This window comes from Rousettus aegyptiacus, unplaced genomic scaffold (assembly GCF_014176215.1).
Source record: "Rousettus aegyptiacus isolate mRouAeg1 unplaced genomic scaffold, mRouAeg1.p scaffold_m13_p_11, whole genome shotgun sequence".
Classification (NCBI taxonomy): Eukaryota; Metazoa; Chordata; class Mammalia; order Chiroptera; family Pteropodidae; genus Rousettus; species Rousettus aegyptiacus.
This window is the reverse complement of record NW_023416286.1, coordinates 46,498,293-46,525,160: the sequence shown is the minus strand read 5'-3', so window position 1 is coordinate 46,525,160 and position 26,868 is coordinate 46,498,293. Positions and strand designations below refer to the sequence as shown.

At 37.8% G+C, this 26,868-nt stretch overlaps 1 protein-coding gene across 8 annotated transcripts in view; it reads right to left on the bottom strand.

Moving 5' to 3' along the window:
• Positions 1-26,868, bottom strand: part of PSD3 (pleckstrin and Sec7 domain containing 3) — a 487,816-nt gene that overhangs the window by 197,459 nt on the left and 263,489 nt on the right. For 6 of the 8 annotated variants that reach the window (XM_036228767.1, XM_036228768.1, XM_036228769.1 and 3 more), the window contains 3 exons: positions 2,103-2,297; positions 1,903-1,983; positions 110-222 (listed from right to left, as the gene is read on the bottom strand). In XM_036228767.1, the coding sequence (XP_036084660.1) occupies positions 110-222; positions 1,903-1,983; positions 2,103-2,297 (389 nt within the window). Of the gene's footprint in view, positions 1-109; positions 223-1,902; positions 1,984-2,102; positions 2,298-5,707; positions 5,743-5,812; positions 8,476-26,868 lie in introns of those variants that run through there. The other 2 variants (XM_036228770.1, XM_036228774.1) reach the window with 2 other exon arrangements.

The window sequence follows — 26,868 nt, the reverse complement described above, 5'->3', positions numbered from 1 at the left end:
ATTTTCTTCTGTATAATTTCTCATATTTTCCACAACGAAATATAACTTTCATAATGAAGAAAATAACCCTTATTATAAAAAAGAAATTCAAGCATTTCTATCAGATTACCTTGTGAAGCAATGGTATCTGGGTTACAATAAAAATACCTATTGGAGAAGTGTATTAAAACTCTCTCTCGTTCTTGAGTTTCTCCCACAAGAGAAAATGCTTTAAAGAAATACCTAAAAAAGAATTAAAAGGGAAAATGTTACCATACTCTTTATGTTTGACAGTTAAAGATAATTCACATAAACATAAGAAATTAATTATACAAAATTATACAAAATAAATTAATTATTCTACAGTTATTTTAAAAGAAATCACTTACTAGATGGCCATTCAGTATAAATTTATATTGACATTTAAATTCTATAAAGTGGCCAAGATAGGAAGAAAAGCATCGAGAAGGTAGATAATTTCCCCATATGACTAAGTGTCAAGTAGTCATTTTGAAAGATCAGTTAGATTAAAATCAAAGAACCTTTAAGACTGAATGTATAATCACATGGGCTATGCTTTAAAACTCCACACGAATCACAGGTTTTCTTTTTTTGTCATTTTGTTATATCACTGTAATCGCCACTGGTCCACTGTTAAAATTACAATCATATTGTCTTATGTGCAGTAGATTTCTGTTTATTTTATTTTGGCTATTATTATCACATTATATTATTAAATTGTTAAATGAGGAGGAAATTGGGAGATAAAATCTTAATTTATTCCATAATAGGAAATTAATTTACATATACAACGTCTTTGAATAGAAAATACTTCCAGAAACACATATCAATCTAAATCAGAGTCACTGAGAGTACTATGAATCAAACATAAGTCCATATGTCCCTTATTTGACAAAGTATATGCATTTCCCTAAACATGAGATGGGAAGGAAAAAATCATTTGAAATGTTCTAAGAAATCTTATTATTAAAAGCAACATATATAAACCTTATTCCTGAGATGAAAATGTTGCTATTTTCCTTATTTACAGTTTGCTAATCTAAATTATATTGATTAAACTTTAATTTTTCATAACTTTTTTTCATAAAACATATCAGAAAACAGAGCAAAAATATAGATCTTTCCTCTACTCTTACCTGTTTTCTTTGGAAAACCTATGAGTACCATTGATTCATGCAAAAGCCACCAAATAAGTTACTGTGTGCATTATAATTCAAACATCCTCACTTAATCACCAGGCTTCAGTTTCCTAATTCGTAAAACTAGAGGATTATACAAGATGATCTCAGAATTCCTCCAGGATCTGACATGTTATTAAGTTTGTAAGATTAAATGCTGACTGGGTTTTATCTTCAGCCGCTCTTAGAGATTTACAGTACCATATGGTGTGAAAAGTAAGGATCAGTTTGAGACACCTTCATTTGAATAGATTAGCAAAAGTGCTACTGTCTGAAACATTTTTACAGATACTTTCTGATCATCGCAGTGATATTTGCTTCCATTTATGAGTTAATTCCAAAGTACTATTGTAAAAAGTGATTGGTATTGTAAACAAAAGCTTAGGAAAAATATCATAATTCTATATTCTGTAAACTGTCTTTTTTAAAAGTTGATCATTTGAAAACCAAATTCCCACAGATTCCATTTCTCCTCAAGAGTTACGTTGCCAACATTCTTTACTATGTCATTTACTAGATGCAGAATATGACGAGTTCATGTGTGATTTCATAAAAACAACGTATTTTTCTCTTTCTACATTTAATATTTATAGTATAATCTGAGCTAAATTCACAAAGTAAGTGTGGGCTTAAAAAAACAACAATCAGATTTGAACTTCAGCACATTATGTTCTCTTCTCAGAATTATATGGAGGCAAAGAATGAAAGTGATGTTTACTCATACCTGAGAGACTGATCTAGCGTCATGCCTGTAAAATCAAAAAACTTCAGATATTCTTGTGCAACTAGTTTGCTAAATTCATTGCTGTAAGAAAACAGAAAAGACTTGGTTATTAAAATTGAAGCTATTAAAACACACACACACACACACGAACACACGAACACTCAAATACACCCAGACACCAGCCTCGAGACAGAACGTACTTCTTGCCTAGGTGCTTTGCGACATCCGATCTCTTGAATCTGTCTAGTTGATAAAGGCGTTTGGCCAACCTTTTGGCTGCTTCTACGTTGCTGCTGGTACCATTACTGAGATTTTCAGAGGTCTCCTTTTCCAAAATTTCAGTGCTCCCCATGTCAGAATGAGCATCTAGCAGTGCAGTTTTCACTCCAGCATTGCTATGAGAATTGACAAAGAAAAGGGAAAAAAGAAAAGATTTTTCTTGTGTGACAAAAAGGAGCATAGCTGATAAGATTTTCATGATATTGTAAAACTAAATGAAAAAAAATTTTAAATTAGATTGTTTTAGGCTTAATTATTTATAAAAATATTTTCAGATACTATATTTCAACACACTAAAGACGTGATTGCTTAAACCCTGGATGAACCTTTTGGTCTTAGGACTTTTACATTACATTAGAGTATGGAGGACTCTAAAGACCTTCGTTCATGTGTGTTATATCTACTGACACTCACTGTATTAGTCATTAAAACAGAAATTTTTCATATATTAATTCATTTAAAATAAATCCATTTTAATTAATATAAACAATACATTTTTATTAATAACTATAGTTTCCAAAACAATATAAAGTTTAGTGAGACAGTGACTGTGATCTACATTTTAAATAAATTTCTTTAATGGCTGGCTTACTGGAAGACAGCTGGATTCTCAAATCTGTAACCACGTTTGGTTTTTGTTGAAATATGCCAAGAAAATCCAGCCTCACAAAGATAATTAGTTAGAAGCATAAGAAGTATTTTAATAATCTTTTCACTTAAAATTTAGATATTCTTTTTTGATATAACACCAAAATAAGATGAGTGGTTGTTTCTTTAAGGTTACTTGGAATATAGAATCTAAAATTTTATCAATGAACTTTTTGTTCTCATATTAAAACCTGTCTTACACTCTGAATGGCTCTTTTACCTAGGCATGATTCTACAACATGCGATGATCATTTGCAAAATATTTGTTGACACATTTCATTATACAGTATTTTAAAATACCTCATTCATTAATGTCACCCACCACAACTATCTTCAGGAAAGTTTAAATATTGGAAGTCTGTCACACTTTTGGTGCAGCTATAAGTTTTCTACAATTCTAATTTTTGATTGAAAGCTCATATTTTATTATTAACAACAAAAACTGTCAGTTATTTTCCTTAAATAGGCTCAGTCTGTTAACTTCTGAGAAAATATCTGCCAGTAATCATAGTTTTTCAGTCATACTTTGGAGGAAAAATGATATTCCATGAAAGAGCAACTAGTTTATAGCTCACAATTGGAATTACATACTAGTGCTTTTCCTAGAGACAACCATTAGGAGCAGAAGTGGTTTGTGAGTATTTTTCATTTCATCACATGAGCAATTAAAAAGGCTTGTACTCAGGGTTGATCGAAAACATTTTTGGGTGAAATTTGCCTTTGTTTTTGAGCACATGGTAGTGAAGAATACAACAACAACTAGAGTAGTTTGGTGCCACTGCCTAGATTTGTGCTAAGGCCCCCACCATTGCAATGTACCATCAGTGCAAATATCAACACAGTGAAACAGAAAAATAATAATGTACTGCTATCATAAAATATAACACTGACATCGCAAACTTACTCTGAAAGGATCTTGGGAAGGCCCAAAGACCACACTGGGAGACCTCTGCTCTAGAAGGGGTCACAAACTACAGTATGTGGCTGGCCATACAATGCTACATCATGCATTAATAACACTAAAGCCAATGAAAACACAATAATGTCCAAATCTTCGTTTTAACTTGGTAGCAAAACAAAGCTATGTTCATGATAAACTATGTGCTTAAGTAGCCTTACCACACTTATCAGTCACTATATTAGACGTAGTCAGAGTTTTTCTGTTATGGACCAGATAGTAAATATTTCAGACTTGCAGGTCGCATAAGGTCCCTGTCATACTGTCATACACGCTTTTCTGTTTCTGCTGTTTTTTTTTTTGCTGTTGTTGTTCTTTAATAATGTAAAGGCCATTTTGGGCAAGGCTGAATGGGGCTGAAAGGCCTAGTGTACATGTCCTTGCTCTAGCCCACAGTTCTTTCAGTTGGCCTGAACTATAAGGTTACTATTTATTGCCTAAAGTAGGACACTCTAAAGAGAAAACAGGGCTGATAAAATCATTAAATATATACCTATAATTGTTATAAGTACAAAAAAGCATTACCAATAAAAAAAAATAGTTGTAAGCTTATATCATACAGTAAATGACAAATCTTATTTTAGCAAAAATGGATACATTTATAAGCAGGACTGCTCAATCTCTATCTTGTCACATATTCTACCTAAATTACAATTTCTCATTTCCCACTGATCCACCAACTAAGTGGTGGTAGGCAGCTTCACTTTCGCTCAGATGCAGCTGGGCTACTGCACAAGCAGCTGCTACACCAAGCCGCTCCCAGGGGCTGCAGGGTCCCGGACTTCCCCAGCCACTGCCAGACAGGAAGCACGTCCTCTGCAAGCTCACTTTATCAGCAAGTATTCCACATGCAGTCCCTGAAAGTGGGCTATCAGGGAGGAAAAAGACTCAGCTATGTGAAACTTCTGTTCAATACACATGTCAACTCGCACCTTACAGATGAGACTACAGAGAAACTGGAAATACAATGGTGAAAGTTTATCAAACCCACTCTGGCTTATTTTACTGCAATTATTAATGATAACACTTTTTTTTTTTTTCAAATCAAAGTCTAATGCTAAAGCACAGTGAATGCTAAGACAGCAGACAAACTGGAACTGACCCAAGCAAACCAAGATATTTGGTAACCCTCCTAAACAATCAAGATATTTGGTAACCCTCCTAAACATTAAACAACTTTCCAGCAGAAATTACAATAAATTGTTTCATCATGATGAGATCTTCATGCATATACATTTAAATATTTTTTCATTACAAACCTTCCTATATAGAGTTCACATTAGTGGTCAGTTTTGTGAATTTTATCTTCACAGAAAACTGAATACTTAATTATATATGTGGCAAACCTATAATAACTAAAGACATACGAGAAAATTTTTTAAAGCCAATTTAACTTTGTGTTTTCCCACATAAGTGTTAGAAATGGAAATTATATACTCTAAGAACTATTTTAGTTAAAATCAAGTAATTTTTATAAATTAAAAAATCCCTGGAGTTGTGTTCTCTTTATTGTGTCATACAAGATAACGTCAAAGAAAAGGTTTTCTTCTCAATTAAAACTGCTACTTATTATTCACGTCTCAGGGCAAATTCATGGCATATATTTAATCACTCCAGGCAAACCATGTGATTATACCACGTACATAGTACTGCAAAGATTTTGTTCAAATACAGACTTATTCTAATGAGCATACATTTTTAAAAACACGGTGGCCAAAATCATTTCTATTTCTCATGTTTCTCGTTCCTCATTTTTGCCTCCTCTTTCTACTGTCTTGCCCAGCTTAGTCTATTTCTCATTTTCTTCACGTTCACCATATGTAGTATTAAAATCTGTATGCATCAGACTTCTCTGGATCTTCTTGGGGGGGGGGGGGAACCCTTCGGTGAAAAAAATTAGGAATAAGTGAGGTTAAATACCTGGTTGCATTCTGTCCCATTTCACGATTTATGAGATTACTGGAACAAGAACAGAGATTGCTTTTAAATCACAAAGTCTGCAGTATGAGGGCACCACAAACTCACCAGCAGTCAGACAGACACCAAAACAGGCTCATCACGGAGCTCGGGGGGCGTCTGGGCCATACTTTCTCTTCGAAGCCCCTCCCCAGGATCCTGCGCCCCACAACTCCAGCGATTGCTATTCCTCCAGGCATTCCTAGGTCCTGGCTCCCTGTGAGGTCACATTACTATGACCTCACATTCTCAGCAGAGTGTTCATTGTTGGGGTTTTTGTAATGTTTTTACAGCCTCAATAAAAATAGGAGCCAGAACACAGGGGCCACTGTATGTCAAGAGCATAAACAACAGTGGCAGCCCAGCCTGTTCAGACTCGATAAAGCAAACTGGATGATCTCTCTCAGCGGGATGACACCCCATTTTGTTTCTTAGAAAACACAAGACACTGTTTATCTAGTCTACTGAATATTAAAGATTTTCAGTAGTTTGATTTTTCCCTTCTTTTCTATAGTTTCCCTTTTCTTCTTTACAATCTCATAAGGTAAAATTCCTACCAGTGACTTAAGTTTAGAAAAGACTTCCCAAAAGATCTCCCTTGTATTCTATCAAATGCTTCGGTTGGGCCTGTACCTCACACCTCAAAACAAACATCGGAACACCCTATCATCAAAAGGAGAATCAGATCATAGAATCTGATCACCAGGCCTTTTCATAACCTTTTAGTCATACAAGGGTTACTAGAGTTTCCAAATAAAAATTTCAGATAAACAAAAGATTGCTTTTAGTTTAAATATGTCTTAAATATTCTATATGCATAGGTACACTAAAAAATATTCATTGTTTATCTAAAAATTCAAATTTAACTGGATATCTTATATTTTTTCTGGTAATTCTATCTCTTGAAATGTTTGTTCTAAATTTTATTTGAGAAATTGCAATAATGGTGTTCCCCGACTGGTAGCACTAGTCAATTGGTAGCGTGTTTCACAATCAGATTCCTTCTGGGTTTGTTTTGGCTTGCTTCTTTGATTTTTTATTCTTACTATTTTTCTATAGTTTTACCAAGACCTTCTCTCAGTTGCCTATGAACTATCCATTCTTCTCTAACGTCCTCTAAATACAAAAGAAAAACCCTCTTTTCTCTTATGTTCACCCTCCTTTCCCATCCTGCATACTGCCACCACAGATGTGGTAATATGCCTCTTTTACAAAATTCCCCCACGAGATAAAAATGCAGACTCTGTGGCATGTCATAGAAGGCCCTTCGCAAGCTGACTCCAGTTGCTGTTTCAGATTTATCCCCTACCATTTTCCTCATGTGTTGGCCACACGGAAGTATTACCTGTGCTCGCACACCTCTTTCACACGCTGTTCCTTTGCCACTCCTGACCCCGACCCAAAAATTCTGGGGTGCCCAAAATTCTGCAAACTCTTGCTGATCCTAAAGGAACCAGGTGAAATAACTTTTCTAAGAATCATACTCCAAGTCTGCCCTGCTGCATTTTCAGAGTACATGATATATACTTTTATTATAGCTCTGCCTTTTCAAAATCTCATCTCTCACCTACCACTGCCTTGAATTTCACTTTGTATCCACATTGCCAGAGTAGGCTAAAGTTTTTCAGTATCTGTCAAAAGGCTGTAAAAACTGAGCAATGAGCTATGTCCACATCCTCCATTGTTTTCTGTGCTCTGCATCAATGACAGGTGGCACTAACTTTCTAACTAATTATAACGAATCCTGGAAAAGTTCTACAGTGACTGACATCAGCAGAAGGTACCAGATATATTGCCTTATTTCATATTTTACTCTAAATTTAAATTTTAAAAAATTCCTTAAATGTTTCTTTAACTGTAGTACTAAAACTAGAATAAAAAAAATAAACTAGGCTAAGATGTTAAAGCTTTCCCTCACTGCATTTATAAAACGTACCCTGAGAGCTGTACAAAGAAAAACAACGAACAGCCATTTCAGTTTTATCCATAAGCTAGGCAAAGGCAAGTCAGAAGAATCCCGAACAATGGGAAGAAATGACTCCAATTGCAAGGGGAATAAAAAGGCCAGAGGGAGCAACATGACCCTATTGCCATTCTTCAGGCTGAAAATACAGACGCAGAGCCTGGAACCAACAGACTCAGGAAAGCCAGTACAAACACACAACAAGTGGGAGGAATAAAAGTCAGTCAAGAAGAATTCTGAGTATATCACAAGCAAGATACACTGAAAGCCCTGAAGCATATATTGTCTTGAAGGAAGGAAACCTTATTGGCCATCATCATCTATGGCGTTCATTTCCCAGGCATTGCAGAGATAAGTACGTGATCTAATCTTGAAAGAAATGTCAATGAGAAATGATTCAGAACAACTCCCACATGGCCAGTGGTTATCATTCACCTGACAGCACTTAACATACTTAAGTTACTATGCACCAGCCACGGGATAAGTGCTTCCTGGGAACCGTCTCATCTAATCCTCAATCTTGAGAAGTAGGTAGTAGTATATTCGTTTTACAGATGAAAACTGTGACTCAGGGCTGGACACAGGCAGCGAGACTCCAGTACCCAAGTCTTTTATAACTTCTACTACTGTTCATTTTGCTACTGTCAGTCATTTTCTGGTATGTATGTTTTTGCTAATTTGACAAATATTAACAAATTTCCTAACATATGCTAAGCAATGTTTTAGGTGTTTGGAATATTTCAGTAAATAAAACAACAACAACAACAACAAAACTCTTCTACCTCAGAGTAGCTAAAAATAAACCACAAACATAATAAGTATAGAATATGTTAGCAGGTGATAATTGCTATGGGGAAAAAAAAGATCAGAAATCTCAGTTTGGGAGTAGACATACATATATTTTTTATATAAAATGGCGATGGGATGTCTGAGCAAAGTGAAGGGTGGAGTTGCTGTCAACTAAGATGAGGACCATCAAAGATGAGGGGAAGAAGTTCCATTTTCGACATGTTAACTTTGAGATGCCTATTCGATATCCAAGTAGATACGTGGATACGAGGATACGTGAAGCTTTCAGAGAAGACATGTGCCAGGGCGCCACTCCAGGGAATTCTCAGGCTGTTGATCTGAAGTGGCCTCCGTACTTTTCTTTTTAGGTCCAAGATGATGCTGATGTGATGTCAGGACTTTGAGCCCACCACTGTAACCCATGTGAAATCACTATAAGTCGAACCAGGGAAAAAGGTACTGAATCAGACTTGGATTGAGGTAAGATCACTTTTGCATACAGCATGGAAGAAAAACTGCTGGGGGGGCAAAACTGACAGCAGAGAAACCAGCTAGGAAAGTTATCAAAAGAGTCTGGTCAAGGGACAAGAACCCGAATTAAAAGGTGTAAATATAAAGAAAAAGCCTGTTCTGAAAGATATTTAGGAAGTAAAATGAAAGAACATGAGCGATTTGGGATGTATGTGGAATGGTGTTCACAGAGAGGGCAGAAGGCTAACTGTGACTTAGAAGCTGGGCAGAAAGACAATACATGAGAAAGAGCGGGATGTATAACACAACGGTGTGCGTGTGCACACAAAGAAACAGGCGACAGAAGGAGAAAAGACCATGAGTTTGGTTTGAAGACATGATAAGTGTAAGGCTTCCACAGGATATCCACGCAAGCTGTCTGGTAGCCATGGCAACCATCCCCTACCTGTGGTAACTCAGCACAGGCATAGTAATCACCTCACCTTGGAGGGCAGGATCACCTGGTGAGAGGCTATAGTGTGCAGTATGACCAAGGAACCCCCAAATGTGTCAACACAGAAGTATGTCTAGCAGTGTATTCATCCAAACACAATTCCATCATAGGGAAAGAATTAGGTTTTCTGTTATTTATTAATGGGATTCTATGTGTAAGTACTCAGTTTGTCAATAAGTAAAATTATTAATTTAGAAGATGCCAAAAGCAAGGATCTCACAAAAAGCTTTATCACGGTAGACTGCCAAGGTTCAAACATTGGTTCCAGCAATCACCAGATGCGGGACTTTGGGGTAAGTTCATTATTCTCTGTGAGCCTGTTTTGTCATCTATAAAATGAAAGTAACAGGACAAACTTTCCATGGTATTGTGAAGATTAAGTGAACAGATCCATGCAATGCTCAGTGCAGTGTCGGTCACATGGTAGACCACAGATGTCAGCTCCTATCACCACACCCATTTTCATCATTACTCCTACCTCCTCCATCACTAAGATTGTTGCTTGCTTGTTTGCATCATCATGCGATAATTACATCTGACAGTATTTTACAATATGAAAATAGCTATTTGTATTGTATACAAATGTTCACTCCTACGAGAAATTAATGCTTGACTTTTCTGAGGAAAATTGCCTCAAATGAACCCATTCTGACATTTATATAGAATACACTGCTCTAGAGTAGACTCCATCTCTTACTGATTTCGGGGCTGTTATAAGAGAACCATAAACAAAACCTAATTAGCAAAACTCCTAATAACTATTTCTCCATTTAGCACAGATGCCAAAAGTCAATCTTTACCGATAAAGAATTTTAATAAGTATCACCTAGAAGTCCTGTCTCCTCGGTGTTCCTTTAAACTTCATTCATTTTGCTCAGTCCTGCATTCAATACTCCAGAAGAGGGCACCAGCATCACCTACATGCAGGCAGTGGCACAGAAACTGACCAAACTCGCCAAGTGAATGAAGTAGGCTGCATTTATTTGCCTCAGAAGCACTGGTTTCCAATCATTAATTGGACTCTTCACCTTTTTAGAGGTTCATACTCCTCTGGGGGCATGATCCAAATGACGCAAGTTTTCACACTTTTGCTTTTTGTGTTTTTGTTTTGTTTTGTTTTTCTACACCAAGCTGCAGCTTCCTGGGCCAGCTTTTAAGAGCAGGTACTCTCAGCAATATTATCAAGTCAACTTCAGTACAACCACCTCACAAAAAATTTGAGATGAATCATTTGCAAAACAGCTTGGTAAATAAAGAGAAAAAAATTATGCACAAACATGTACATGCTCACTGTTTGCACAGAAGCTTCTTTGTGCAAACTGGGATCAGTGAATCTCCATTCAGTGGACAAGAAAGGAAGAGTGAATCATTTGCATGGACTAACTTGTTTTCCTGGAAGGCTCTTAAAATGTCAGTGGACAGTCCATGTTTGCGTCTTCCATGAGAAACAACTTTTGGCTGTTTCTTCACTGCCTTAATATGGCATTAAAAATGTCTGATGACACCGTATCACTCTTCACTTGGCAAAGGGAAATAAAGCAAGGGCAACTGGATTCCATTTCCTTGTCAATGAATGAGTAGATGGCCTGAAGCTGACCATGGCCTTTAATAGCTATGATTAAGAGACACTGCACACACTGCTGGAGACAGGTGGTCTGGACTTAGAGAACATACTCCATATCTCTATACAGAATACTTGCCTATACATGCCAAGATATCACATCTCTTCCTGTTTCTCCAAATTCAAATGATTCGATTTTTTAAAATTTCATTTAAAGGAGAGTATTAACAGTATCAATAAATAAATATGTCATAAACTCACATTAAAAAAAAAAAAAACCTCCCTCCTTCAAAGGGGGAGGAATGAGGTGTTACTTGGTCCCATGACACATGAGAAAAGTAAGACATGTACGAGGGACTATCTCATCTGCCAGAGTCCAGTAACCTCCCTTGTAGGACTTAGTAAGGATGCTCTTATTGTCAAATACAATTGTAAACAAGAACATTTAATATCCTTAAGCAGAATATTTACTATAACACAGAATGAGAGAAAATTCATCCTTCCAGAGAAAATTTAAAGAAAGAAATGTCAAACTCGTAACAATCAGAAATTCCTTGGACTAATTCTTTGCTTTTTCTCTCTGAAATCCCTACCAACAAAAAAGAGATAGTCACATACATTTCCTATATAATAAGGAAACTAATAACAATGGCTTTTTTGTTGTTGTTTAATGCATAAAACATTATTCCTTAGTGCTTCCTTCTATAAAAGCCTATTTAGAGATACAATCATTAAAAATAAAAGTCAATTCAAAAGCAATTAATTCACAAACAGGCATCTGAACACTCAATATGCTTTATAGTTAAATTATAAATATCTAAATTTTTCTTAGTTTCTTTTTTTCATATGTGATTATCTGATACTTGGAAATGATCAATATTCTATCACTGATTGGTTATATTACTGAGGAAAAGTTCTGACTAAAAAATAATGGTTTTAAAGTGCCATATTCTGCTTTTTCCAAACCTAAGGAGAAAAACTGCGCAGTTTCAATTTAAAAAGTACTGAACTACTTTTAGTTGGATCTTCAACCTTCTAATTTATTCATATTAATGGATGTTCCACACATTTTAGAATGCAATGAATAATTTTTATACAAAAAATTCTCTTCTTTTCACATTTTTGCTGGATTGAATTAGCATTAGTATATATTTACTGGCCATCAGATGCTGGGTAGCAAAAGATAGAGTGAAGAAGGTGGGCAGCAGAAGATGCTTCGGAGTTGGCCATGGAGGGAATGTATGAACTCTGATCAACATTAACTGGCAATAGGTGCTCCACAAATTAGATGATCCTTACATGGATAATGACTACGATTTTAATACTGTACACAGTTTGCTAAATAATTTATATCACTATTTATCAGTGAATCCCTGACCCCTGCTGAGCACGCAGGTCAAGATGTAGCTAAAGCCGGTCAGGGGTACACAGCCCTCTTCTACCTCACAAGCAGCAGCCAGAGAGTTTGCAGATATCTCCTTATTCGAGCCGAGTTGCTATATATATATATATATATATATATATATATATATATATATATACATACACATACACACACACACACACCAATCCCTGCTAGACCTGGGTCTCAATGTAGAAATTATTTCTTTTAATGTAAGTTACTTGAGAATAACAACAGCAGGGATGAATAAGTAAAAATTAGCTAATTAAACATAAGTGTCCTATCCCTAGACAAAACATTACGACTGCTCAAAAGTATACTTGTAAATACAAATGTCACTTGATCAAATACCTGCCCTCACACGTCGAGTACCAAATCATATTATCTAGCCAGGGGATGTTAGGTCAGTTCTGCTCTCTCTGTTCTCTCTTCCTTTTCTCTTCTAACTCTTCCATCTTCTGAAGAACAAGAGGCTTTACGTACACTTTGTGGTTAGATACTGTCCATCTCAATTAGTGCTTTCTTCCCTCTCTCCAGATTCTTACCTGTTTTTCACTGTCCGGTACCACAGCTTTGCTGCACTTCTTTGGTGGGCTCAGGACTGCACATCTGCCCAGCACTTGCCCTCTCCTGCTGACACGTTCACCACATGGCTGTGTAGTCTCACCCTGCAAACACCTTCTGCAGTCTGCACACACCATGCAGTGCCTACTACAGCGGCCTGTCAGCACATCCTCTCTATCCTGAGTCTCCCCCAGGTGCTATTTACTGCAACTACAGTGAAAGCTGCTGTAATCTGATATATGGAGGGTTCCTCAGATTCATTTGACAAATCATGTGCGCAATTTTAAAGAGAATCAGCTCGCTAATGAGAGTGCAGAAAGATCAGTAGGAAGAGGTCAGGAAGATCATCTCCTAAGAAAATAAAACCCTATCTGTCACTTCCTGCTTTCCTCTCTTTAAGAATTCCAGCTCATCTGGAGATAGACCAAAGGGGTCACTCTCATCTGGCCATGTGAATAGCAAAAAAACTTTTCCACTCTTCATTGTCTACCATGAATGAATTAGCAAGAATAGCCATACATAACTTGTTTTAACATATTTTACAAATATGTCTAGAATGATTACTATGCTCTGTACACTATTCTAAGCACTCGATATTAATCACCAATTCTCTTTAATAACCCTATATATAGGTACTGTCATTATTCCCATTTTACAAAGGAGGAAACAGACATGGAGACCGATAAGTAACTGCATAAGTCACACTGCTGGTAAATGGCAAAGCTGGGTCTGGAGTTCAAGCCAGGCAGCTGTAGTTACAGAGGTCAAGCTCTTAACCAATATGCTGTGTGGCCTTTGTTCTGTGCTACATTACCATAGCTTATACTTTAGGTACAGTGTTGGTATACAGGAACAAAAATGTCCACTTTTTAAGGGACATCCATATGACTAAACCAACGAGCTTAGAATAATTACATAATTAAGTCTACACAACCAAATTTACATAAATTCTCTCTGCAATTACTTATTAAAGTACCTACTATGTGTTGGACATACTTCTAGGTTCTACGAGTACAGTAATGACCATAACAAAGTCCTTTCCTTGTGCAATTTTACCTTCTAGTGAGATGAGACAGACAATAAACCAAATAAAGGTCCTCCCTCCCTCTGTTCCCCCCTTTTACCCTTACACAAATATTTACTGAATATCTGTTGACTCCGACACTCTCCTAGGCATCCAATAAAGCATCAAACAGACAAAAGCCCGTGCTTTTATGGAAGTAACATTCATATGATGATAGCTGTGCCTCTGAGATAAATACAGCCAGGTACGGGAACAGAGAGGTTGGGGGTGCTATTCATGGCACCAACCATGTTAACTACGTGTATATAGCATCTTTCTTCTAAAATAAAAAGTACACTTTAGACGACCAAGTTCAGATATTTAAAAAATTTAGAGAACAAAAATATTTGCTTGCCCACCCTTCTCCAAGCTCCCGGCCTCCCTTAACTCCTCTCCCAGCATATATACCCACTCAAAATTGATGAATCGGTCCAGGCGATCAGCTTTACGAAGTTAAACTTTTTAAAGTTTTATTTCTGAAGTATATGATAAGTAATATCACTCTGGTTTTATAAAGCAGTAAGAAAAGAAGGAGGAGGGAGGAAGGGAGAACAAAAAAAAGACAAAACTAGACCAATAGCTACAAAAACATCCAAGAAGCCAAAGAAACCTACTAATCTAGGACTTTCACGCAGAAGATACACTCCTTCCTTTGGGGTCTGTAGAAGTTGTAATTCACTTTGGCATCATCATGCTTAAAGTTCATTTTAAGATTTCTCCTTTAGCTATATAGTCAAATCACCTAGACAGTCTTACTTTCACATTCTGAGTTCCTATCCTAGTACCTAGAGCTGTTAAAATAAAACCTAAACACACTTTAAGTCAATCTCACCACTCCTACCAAAATATCGTTACCCCAACCACTTAAAATAAAAAGAAGAAAGTAAAAGTAGCAATAATAGCAAAGGTGTGAATTCTTCCCACCTCTTCATCCACCAGGGGTGTTAAAAGTCCTGTCCTACTGGAGCTCAGGCTGGCTTTTTGGTCCTGCCACGGGAGATTCTAAATTCCACAATTTGCTGCAACACCACCAGCTCCCAGTCACCCAAGAGATGACATTTTTACACGCTGTCACAGTGCTGTCACATGCGAGTCACTTCACAGCAACCAAAAACACTTGCAGAAGTAACTCCCATTGATACCATTTAAAATACTTGCCAAAGGTTGGGGAAAGCTCACTATGACAAATGAGGATACCACTACCTCCGCTTATAGTCACTGATGATGCTTTATACTAAACACACACACACACACCCCTATTGTTCCACAAATGTTTCCAATTCTCTAGGATAACGCCTAGAAAGCACTATAAAATTAACAGAGGAAAAAGCGAGGCTTGGAAAGACTGACTTTCCAGAAGACCAAAAAAAAAAAAAAAAAGCTATTTAGATTAAAAACAAAACAAAACAAAAACTGTCATTGAACCACATCTATCTGTCTTCAGTCCTAGAGGACTTTTTCCACAGGAAACAATCCCCTGTGCCAATAGAGAACTTAAATAAAACTGAAAGGCAAAATCACAAGGAAAAAAGTATAGGTTTATAGACTCAAATAGACCTAGGCTCAGGTCTCAGCCCCATCAAGTTTTGTTACCTCTCTCAGCCTCAGTTTCCTCATTTGCAAATAACAAAGATCATAATGACCTGCCTTAAAGGATTACTGTGAAGATTAGATAAAATTAGTCATGTGGAAAAAATGTGGTTAAATAAAATAATTGTGCTCTACAGCTTTTAAAAAATTAGTCAAAAATACTGGTAACTATTTAAAATTTTAAAAACATTTTAATAGTTTCTCTTCCCCAGAATTTTTTATTTTACAAAATAGAATAGAAAAGTTCCCCACCAACTCCCCAGAATAAATCCAAGGGCCATCTATCAATGCCTAAAGCACACTCTCTACTGAGGTATAAACTGTATGGCTGTTCAAAGCAAGTGGCCAGGGTAAACAGGATACAGGGTGTGGGAGATGGGACCAAAGAAGTGTGAATACTTAGACAAGGGAGCCAGAGCAAGACTTAAAGTGGGTAAGAAAACTGGCCAGAATTGAGAGGAATCACTGGGTGGCATTACGGAAGGTGACTGGATGAAATGAGTTAGAATTCATAATGTGCTTAAAGCAGCACTGGGAAATCGTTAAGTGCTATGTAAGTGTTTGTTAGGAAGAGAGACTGAAGATAAGGGTCTCATTAAGTAAACTACTGCAAAGGTCCAGGTGACAGACAGAAAGGACTCAATATAAGGTGATGAATACAGAACGAATGCACAGGATGATGAGAAAAGTAGTAAAACTGGCTGTAGCCAATTAAATACGGGAAATGAAGGTGAGGGAGGAGTCAGGTAGGCTGCCAGGCTCTGACTTGGCTGACACAAGGGTGTTGGGTGAATCACAGTGAATTTAGCCAACCCTTAAGCAAGATAAGAAATATCAGTCAAACTGTTTGAGGAAGAACATATGTAGATCGGGTGTTTGATTTTTTCTATCAGAATTAAAATCTGTTGTTTCTCATACTGAAATCACTTGGGTCTCATAAAATCCTTGTAAAGTGGACAGTTTACACTTATTTTACAAAAAAAAAAAAAAAGACTCCGGTTAACCAGACATTCCCTGAGTTGCATATTTTAAAAGTTGCAGGCACAGAACTGCAAGTCAAGTCCTCTTGCTCTTTGGTTCTGGGTATTTCTACTTCACGAATTTCACCAGAGGAACCATATCAACCTCATACATAGTTTTCTACTTTTCTCTAAACTAACTGTAGAAAGCAGCGCAAACCGCTAACTGATTCTAGTTTTACAGTTGCTGATGTGTCCACTACATCAGTGTTATCTACTTAGTAAGGAAGAATGCCAGACACTTGGCTTTATAAATATTAAAGATTCAAATCTACTTACAAGTTACAGCGACAATCAAGTTATCACATTCAAGCTCTGATATCAGAACTGCCTTTATTCATAATAAAATTTAAAAAAAAAAAATCCTGACAAAGGTATTTTTCTTTATAATGAAGGTACCTAACATTAAAAACATTTTAAATTACACTCCCTATACCAGGGTCCCCAAACTTTTTGGCACCACGGAGGGATAGTGCACCTATGAGAATCTAAAGCCTAGTGATCTGAGGTGGAGCTGAGGCGGTGATGCTAGCGCTTGGGAGCGGCTGCAAATATAGATGCTTCACTGGCCTGTCACTCACCTCCTGCTGTGTGGCCCTGTCCCTAACAGTCCATGGACCAGTACTGGTCCACGGCCAGAGGGGTTGAGGACCCCTGCCGCATACTATAGGAAAACTAAAATTTCATTCAAAAATATACAAGCAAAAAAAGTTTTAAGGTTAAATAGTAACCTAGGAACCTTCCAATACACTCAATGACCAATGACCCTTTACTCCTATCTAATCAACCTCAGTTCTTCTGGAGTTCTCGTACAAGTGTAGGCTAAGTTTCATGCTCTTTCTCAAAAACATTCTAATGCCTAGAGAATAGCATGCCACCTTCCTGTTCCCAGCATACCATTCTCAGTTTTGGCTGATCAAGTCCCCAGCCTCACTTCCCACTGCATCCTTCCCTGTACTCAGGTTATTATTTGCTCAGGTTACTATGTCCTTAGCCTCAAGTGTCCTTCCTCATTTCCAGCACATGGACATCTACTCACACCTTTAGGCTCAATTCAAATGCCTCTACATAGATACCCAAACCTCCAACTGACTTGACTTGACAACCAACAGTACTTTTCTTGTACCATTAACAGGACACTTCTTTAATTCTGTCTTGAATAAAAATAATGCATATGAGATGAATTAAAAAAATGCTCTAAAGTTTGAGAGAAATTTTTATTACAACTTTGAAACAAATTTTTAAAAGCCTACCATCTCACAGGGCCTGATACGCAAAAAGCACAACCATTTTTCCCTTAAGAAAGCTCCAGAGATACCAAACCTTAGTAATTTTCTGTTGAATGAATGAGCCCTCTGGACCCCATGGACTTACAGATTATACAAGTGCTACTCGTAAAATGTGTTCAGATTCTCTCTTCTCAAGTATAAACTCCAATGGATCATATATCTAAAACAGATCCATTCTGGAGTGAATCTAGCCTTATAGTAAGTTTTATATACTAAAGCTCCTGGGGATCTCTTTCAGCTATTTCCCATGAAGACACAGGCTATACATACTGCAATTCACTTAAAAGAACAAAAATAGAAATTATCTTCTGTGATCTATACCAGAGAAGTAGATATTTAACAAGTAACTAAGTACCCTTGGCTTGTATAGCATCAACCAATTTCATTTGTTGGCTTTTGAACCAACTTAAAGAAATTAGTTCTCAACCATGGTTGAGAACTAAAAAAGACTAGAACAGAATCCAAATGATACCCCCGCAGAAGTTAGTGGTAGGTGTCTTTGAGGGGACTGCTCTCACTACATGCAGGCCTGTAGATATCTGTTTCCTGTTTTAGGGTCCTTACTCACAGACTATATTCATTCACTCTGAACCATCTCTGAAATCACTGTATGATGTACTGGGAGAAAGCTAATATCATTTTCAAGTACAGAAAACACCTGCAGGAGCCACACACTGGGAAAGCTGCTATGCTGAAACCATTCCAGGTGGCAGCATGGTGACCAGCAGAGAACAAGGAACTGAAGGGAGAAGCGAAACCATCCGGTGGTTAAAAGCAAGGACTTGGTTTGCATCCTGGCTCTGACATGTGTGAGCTGTGTGAAGCTGGGCAAGTTCTTTCTCTGTGCTTCAGTTTCCTCGTTGGTAAACCAGTGTTACCTGCATCAAGTGTATACAATAGTGCAGCTATTACTACTAGTCTGGACCTGAAGCTAAAGGGCTGCTTGACCTCAGGTAGGCCACTTCGCATCAACACTTCCTCATCTGTAAAGTGAGAGGGTTAAATCCCAGCTCTTGTGCAGCTCTAGAATTGGTCTACACTTAAATACAGGACCACTCAACCCCAATCTGCCAAAATTAGTGGTCTTAATTTGCTTAATTTTATTAGTTTTATAGTAATTTCACATAAAATCAGCTCAATCACTATGTGTTTGTTTTCAGTACAAGTTCGGCCTTCACTTTGACATTATGCCAAACAGTAGGTTCCCTCAGAAGGAAAGAGTACGAATAAATGAGACACAGAAAATAATAAAATAAAAAGTATTTGGTCTTCTTATTTATATTCAGTTCTGAGTTCAGTGTATAATTTATAATAGAATACAAAAAAAAAATAGAAGTATAGGAAGATAAGTACTCTAATGTGAGGAACACTAAACTACATAACTTTTCATTTATTACTGGAAATATTTTCATGAAGTGTCACTATCCAGGTTCACAAAACCAAATCTTTGTTTCTTGGCCAACGAAAGAGCCACAAATACTACTTTTTCATACATATTCCTGTTTTTCCCTCTTACTGCCTTTTTTCACTCTAGCTTTTTAAATATGGTCTTTATCGTAGGTAGGGTTCCTGAACTTTATGAGCCAGCCTGCCATTTTCGATGTTGTAAAAACCCAGTGGCTATACTACTACAACCTCCAAGAGCAAAGAAATTAAAGAGTAGAAGTAAAAAGTGTAGGGTTATATTTTCCTTCAAGTCCAAGGATACACAGAGTTCATCCGTGCGGTCTTTCAAATCCCTCAGAACTCTTTGCTCAACTCCAGCAACAGAAGGCAGGCCTTCCCTTCAGGTCTACATAGGTGCAGATCCAGGTCAAACCAGATGTTTCTGTCCCTACCTTTTTCAACTCCTCACCTTCCCTCTTGCTAGCTACTATTTTTGCTAATCAAGGCAGGTCCCTGCAGTCTCTCACTCAAGCTCACTCATAACTACAGCTAACACACAAACTTCCAACCCCCTCTTAATCATTAATTTAGGAAGCATTTATTGAGTAACTACTTATGTATCAGACGCGATGGTCAATAAGGCAGATACACTCTCTGGCAGTGTAGTTTGAGTTTATGGGTGAATAGCTATAGCAAGTTTTAGAAGAGGATTTTAAAGAACAATCATAAGAATGCTATTTTAAAGAAAATGCAGGGTAGGACACATGACCTAGTCTAAGGAAATCAGCTTTCCTAGAGAAAGCGACACTGTAGTTATCCTTGAGGACCAGACCAATAAGAGCTGGGGGCGGGACGGTACTAACAATAAAGCCTAAGCAAGAAAATGAGACATTTAAGAAAGCAAAAGACGTTCACTGTGGTTGAAATTTATGGGGTGGAGGTGGGAGGTATACAGACCACAGAGCAGGCAAACGATGTAGCTGCCACATTATGAAGGCTCCTGCTGACATCACCTTCAAAACACTTTCTATTCTATTTAAGATCTGTTTCTCAATTTTCCACAATAGTAGACCATTATGAATTACCAGAAAACCAGAAAACCAAATCCATGACATGCTGTATTAGCAAGTACAGTAGAGATCACATGTGTATTTTAAGACAAGCCACTGCAGAAAATCTTTTGGATCACGACTGGTTTTCCAATAGTTTCATGTACCTAGATGTTCCCAAAACATTCTGATTAATCAGAATAATTACCCCTAACAATATATAACTATAAGATATGCCTTGCATTCCACTACAATTACTATTATCTTCATTCTAAAAGATCTATGACAATAAATTGAGAAAATGAAGAGAAAAGTGAACATAATTACTTACAGATATTGTAACTGTCTACATATAAATCCCAAAAGTATCAAGTGAAAAAGTTACTGAACTAACAAGGTGGCCAGTAACAAAATAAAAAAAAACAACAACAATAGCTTTAATAAAACATGAAGGAACACTTAGAAAACAGAATTGAAAAAATTCCATTCAGAATTTATAAAGTAGCTAGGAATAAACTTTTAAAGAATATAGATGTTTTATTGGATGTGACATTCATCCAATGAAATAAAGATACAAAATCTGGCTAAGGGAAACAAAATTAGTACAAAATCAACGCCAAGCTCCTGGAATGAATATAACAAAAATTTTATTTCTCTGTCAAATTCCTCTGAAATTTATCATAATTCAAGGGGCACATAAAAAAAATAAAACTATAAGGAACTAGATGAAAGAATAGCTGAATGCATAATTTCCTCATAGAGAAGGTATTTCTAAACTTTATACTAGCAGAAATTGTGATTTAACTGACAAATTCAATCACAAGGCAAAAATGTCAAGCAAAATTAAAATGATAAAGGACAGAAAAACACCCATGAGACAAAAGACAACACTAGCCTTCATATGTGAAGGACTTCTGTGTACCCCTAAGAGAAAAATGAACACACCAAATCAAAAATGGGCAAAAAACACTGTACTGAAGATTCTAGCCACTGTGTTCTTCCTAGAGAAGCTGCTTCACCCACAGCCCCTGAGCAGAACAGGCCCCAAGCGCCTCGGCTGACTGGGCCAGGAGTGACCACCTAATGAAACTGAGCCAGCTGACTGCGCACTCCTAGAACTCTGTGACACAGACACTCATGGCACTAAGATGACGATGGGTACCTGAACTGAAAGGTCATGTTCAAGTAGGGCTGAACTAAGTGACATGGCAAACCAAAGCCAGGTAGAATAAAGAGGTATGGGAAAGCAAAGGGGCCTTCAGAAAAGGAAGAAAAGGGAAATCCAACGCGCAAAGAAAAGCGAGCGTGGAGCTGACGAGGGAAGCAGACCCTCCAGCTCCTACCTCTGGGAGGTCTGGCTGTCCTTTGTATTCTGTTCCCTGAGATATCCATCCCATAACACCAGCTCACGTAGGCTTTCAGTCCACTGCAAACAGAGCCGCAAACAAAAACAGACACGAACAAGCAATTCGCAAGAAAGGATAAAAAGGTGAGAATTAAACATGCAAAAAAAAAATGCTCATTCATGTAAGTTATTAAAGAAGTACAAGTCAAGGCACTCAGCTTTTTCAGCCATCAAATGTGCAAAGATAAAAAGGCTGAGATAAGGCAGAGCAAAGTATGGGGAGAAATACGGGTATTCATACTGGAGAAGAGAGGAAACTGATACAAATCTTCTAGCTTCAGTAAGTCTTAAAAATGTGTATAGTCTGAGAACTAATGATTTTACTTTTAGGCATTTATTTTAAGTAAATAATCATAATTATACAAAAGAAAATTAATGATATTTACTGCAGTGCTATTTATAAGAACACAAAAGGAAAACTCAACGAGTACTTAAATTAGTGTTTCTCAAACATCATTCATTCATCACTTTCATGATTTTGCATATCCCATACCACAGGTACTGATTTATTAATATTATTCTTTATGTCAGCTCATGCTTTTATTTGAACTACTCTTCTAGCAAGTTTTTACCGAATGCCTACTAAATTGTCAGAAACTGCTCTAGGTGCTGGAAAGTTTAGCAATGACTAAAATAGACAGAAATCCCTGCCTTGACAGAGCTTACATTTAGTAGGGAGACATATAATAAGTAAAATATACAACATTTTAGTGACATGTTAGTTAGGGAGAAAAAATAAAACAGGCAAGGGGAATATGAGGCTTTGGGGGAAAAGGAGTTAAAATTTTAAAGAATGTAGCCAGGTAAAATGCTCAGTATGCAGGACACTTTAAAGGCCGAAGGTGGGGAGCTGGCCATGGGACTACCTGGGATAAGCATTCCAGGAAGACAGAAGAGCAAGGGCAGAGGACCAAGGCGGAAGCATGCCTGGTGTGTTTAGAGAAAGGCAGCGAGGCCAGTGGGACTGAGCAGAGTGAGAGAGGACAGTAGGAGGAGATGAGGTCACAGAGGTATGGGGTGTGGGTGAGGCAGACGGTGTAGGGACGCACAGGTGATGGCGGGGACTCTGGCTTTTACTCTGAGATGGAAGGTGGACAGAGATTGAGAAAAGACTGAAGTGGGACACTAATTAAAAGGGACACCAGGAATAAACCATTTGGATCATGGTGGCATTAGAAGTGGTAAAAGAGTTGAATTATGAATATATTTTGAAGGTAGAGCTGACCAGATTGCTGATGTGCTGGACACAGAAGACCTAGAGAAATCACCTAGTGAGTGAGGCGAAAAGGTGCTGAGCCCTCCCAGCACCTAAAGTTCTTCCAGAGTGACTATAACCATGAAATCATAGGTTTGATGCACTAAGTTACTATTTTAGAATACATATTAGAGTAATCAGTGAACATGCTCATTCATATATTTTCTGCAATTATCTCATATGTCACCAATAGTGTCTGCACCAGATTTGGGAAGCATTCATTTAAATAAACTTCATATATTCTGTGCATATGGACACACACACACACACACACACACACACACACGCGTGTTTAAAATGCATATACCAAAATAGCCATAAATAGTCCTTGGTGGTAGAACAACGGGTTTTCTTTATATTTTTCAAATTGTCTTCAATAAATATACCTTCCTTTGTAAGTATTCTTGTTTTTGTTTTTCGTTTTTTTAATATATATGTAAGTCTTAGTCAAATCAAATTCTCTATTTCTGGTTTGATATGATGGGAAGGTTTTTAACTACACATTCAGAAGGAGAGAAAAGAACTAAGAGAAAAGAGCTAAAATCAAAGCCTGAGGTGAGGGTGAGGAACTATGCCTGGAAACTAAAAACCAAATCCCAGATAGCAGCCGCAGTCAAGACATACATATAATCTTAAAAACTCAGTGGATGGCACCCCACATACAAAAACCAAGATCCAGAAAGCAGAAGACAGAACAAATGTGAGATGGTCTTGAACCAGCCATGGGCACGCTCGTGGGCACCGACTGGACCAGGGGCCAGTAATCCACTGAGATGTCGCTGCTTTGCGGTAAACAAGTCTTGACACATATCAATTTCTGACACTGTATTTTAATGAACTGCTTAAATGCTTCTACGTAAATGGCATCTAAAACATTACTCAGGTAAAATAAACATTAGTAGACATACACAGAGCTCAAGAGGAATAACAGTACGATAAAAATCAGAGTGGACTCAAAGAAATTGATTGTTTCCTCTCTCCCTGTCCTAACGGTATAATTTTCATAGGTAACTAGAATCAAGTGGAGGTTTTTAGGTCAAACCATTTAGGTTATCAAGATGTCACTGCTCTTTATTACTAATTGGCAAAATACCATAAATGTACCAAGTAAATGAAATAAAAGACCAAATTCTAAAAGCACTCTGGTCAGCTCTGAGGTTTTCAGGCAATTCTCCTCCTTGCTTAAGAACTAGGCTGACTCTCTTCTAACCTCAATCAGATCCACAACTCATTTTATCTTCAAGACATCGTGTTATGTATCAGGCAGGCCACTTTTGGGTAATGGAGAGTCACTCTGGGAATGAAATGATAGTGGACTGTCTTAAACGCCCGCCATATGGAGACATAGCTCTCCGAGGTCTCTAATAAGGAGCATAATTATGAATAGTTTCGTCTCATTTACTGAATGAATCACATGGCTTACCTAATCATGCAATGATATCCGACAAATCTCACACCTGAATTCACCCTGCAGCCCTGAGCAGGGCTTTTAATTTCTAAAACAATCTTCTGCTAATAATACTAGGGTGTTATTTTTGATCTCATGTAGGGCTATGGCTTCATGATGTGATCAAGAAACAGTAAATATAAAAATTACCTATAGGCCAGCGTTGCCTTACCACCGAACAAGTGAAAGAACATAGGTTTCCTGGAAAGGAAACAGTCTGACCCTCCCTTCCTCATCTCTTCTGCTCTCCAAAAGCATTTCAGTGATTAGTAAATCATTACTCATTAAATGTGCCCTATCCTCTTTAAGGAAAAAACAAAAACAAAAACAAAAACTAAATGGAGTTGAGGAAACTAAAGTTCAATTTCTTTTCAAATAATAATGTTCAATAAAACAGATGTAAGCCTTCAGTGGCTGACAACCTATTTCAGCTGCATTTCAAAAATGTTTTGTAACCAGGCCCTGTTTATTTCTCAGCAGTCTCAATCAGTCTCTGAATATTCTACAAATAACCCAGAGGAAATGGGCTTATCATACAAATGAAAATGGCAGACAACTCAAAATCGAGGTTAAAACAAACAGAAGGGAGAGGTCCTTGAAAAGGAACTAAATCTCAAAACACCACTTCCTGCACTCAGCTTTCTCACAAATAGTCAGGCTACTGCTCCTTGTTTTAGCAAGAAGAACCACAAAACCATGCCAGCATCCTAACTACTGGGTACACCGTTTACTAGTGTTCTGATTGGTTACTTCATGGGTTTCTGGCATATTTCATCAGAGCATAGACAGAAAAGATATCCCTAGTCCAAACACATTTTCTCCACTGAACTTTTAGACACAAACCTAACTGTTCTTTTAAAGGAAAATATTTTCTTAAGCATGAAAGAGAAAAAAGACCAAAAACAGGGCAAAGCTTTCCTTTTAAAAGATCCATAGTCAAAAGGCAAATTTCCCTGGCTTCTCTAGCAACATTCTCACAGAATCTCTCTCCACCAAAGCACCTTGGGTTTGCTTTTCCTCATACAATCCCCGGCCCTTAAAGGTGAAGCCTGTGTTTGCTACAGCAAAGCAAAGGGAGTGACAGGCTCTGCCCAGCCACAGTGGAGGCCTACTGTGAGGAGGAACACGTCTGCAAATGTAAGCAGGAACCAAGAGGATTACTCACCCAGAGAAAAACGAGTTTCCTAAGGAGGTTTTGCAGTTTCAATAGTTCTAGGATACACCATTCGTTACAGGTATCACCCCTGTAAGTCAACTCAATACTGAGCTCAAGAACCAACAAAGTTATCCTCCAAGTTAGCTCAGCACACAAAGCAAGACTTGAGCTTGGCGGTAGCTCTCCCATGACACATGACACAATTAGCTCCACACAGTATCTCCCTGCCTCCCACACAGCCTATGGCAGATGTGGTAGTTACTTAGCAATACTTTGTGGTTATCGCACCCACATCATTCACAGAGACAGACAATGCAGTGCCATCCTTCTATAAAAATGTTTCTGTCTCCTCCCACAGACTGCTAAACTCCACATGATTACATGGAGGAACAAAATACTGGCTCATGCTGAGTAGAAAGCAGTCATCCCTTGGACCCTTAAGGCTCTTACTGCTGATCCCTTTGTCCTTGTGGGTCTTGAACAAAATTACTCTGAAGGAATGTGATAGGCAAGTGAATAAGCCAGAAGAGCTTAGTGAGAACTACCTTCCACCTGAGAACGCCCCACCATATCACGCTAAACAGCTAATCCTCTGCCCCCAATCACTCCTGAGCAAGGTATGGGGGGAGCAGAAGGAGTGGGTGTTGGAGGGTGGGCTAAGCCAAAATGTCTCAAAACACTTGTGACAAACACTCTGGCTTCTCAGAGATAACCTGGTGGGGTTGGTATGTTATTTCGCTAATGATAAATGCACTAAATAGATGCTATCTTCTGCCCAGGCTGAGGTAAACATTTCAGTGAGCTCCATAATGAACTCTAGTTAATTTCTCTCCACTGCCATTCCAAGTATTCAGATAAAAATGATAGTTAATATGTATTAAGCACCTCTGATGCTCCAGACACTGTTCTGAGACTTCTACAAGCATTAGCACATTTAATCTTCATAACAACCCTACAAAGTATGATTAGTATGGCCACTTGACAGATGGGGAAACTGAGGCACAAGTGAACAGTATAGCAGTATAACAGTATAGTAGAGCTAGGACATGCCCCCACTCAGTCTGACTTCAGACACTACACTGAACTTACCCTTACCATTCCTCCTCGGGGGAGGTCTGTGGTGCCAGTGCAGGAGGGCAGATCACAGTGGTCAGATGCCGGGGGGATGTGGCAGCCATTCTGGAACAGCAGGGTGCATGTGGAAGTCGAGAGTTAAATTTTTG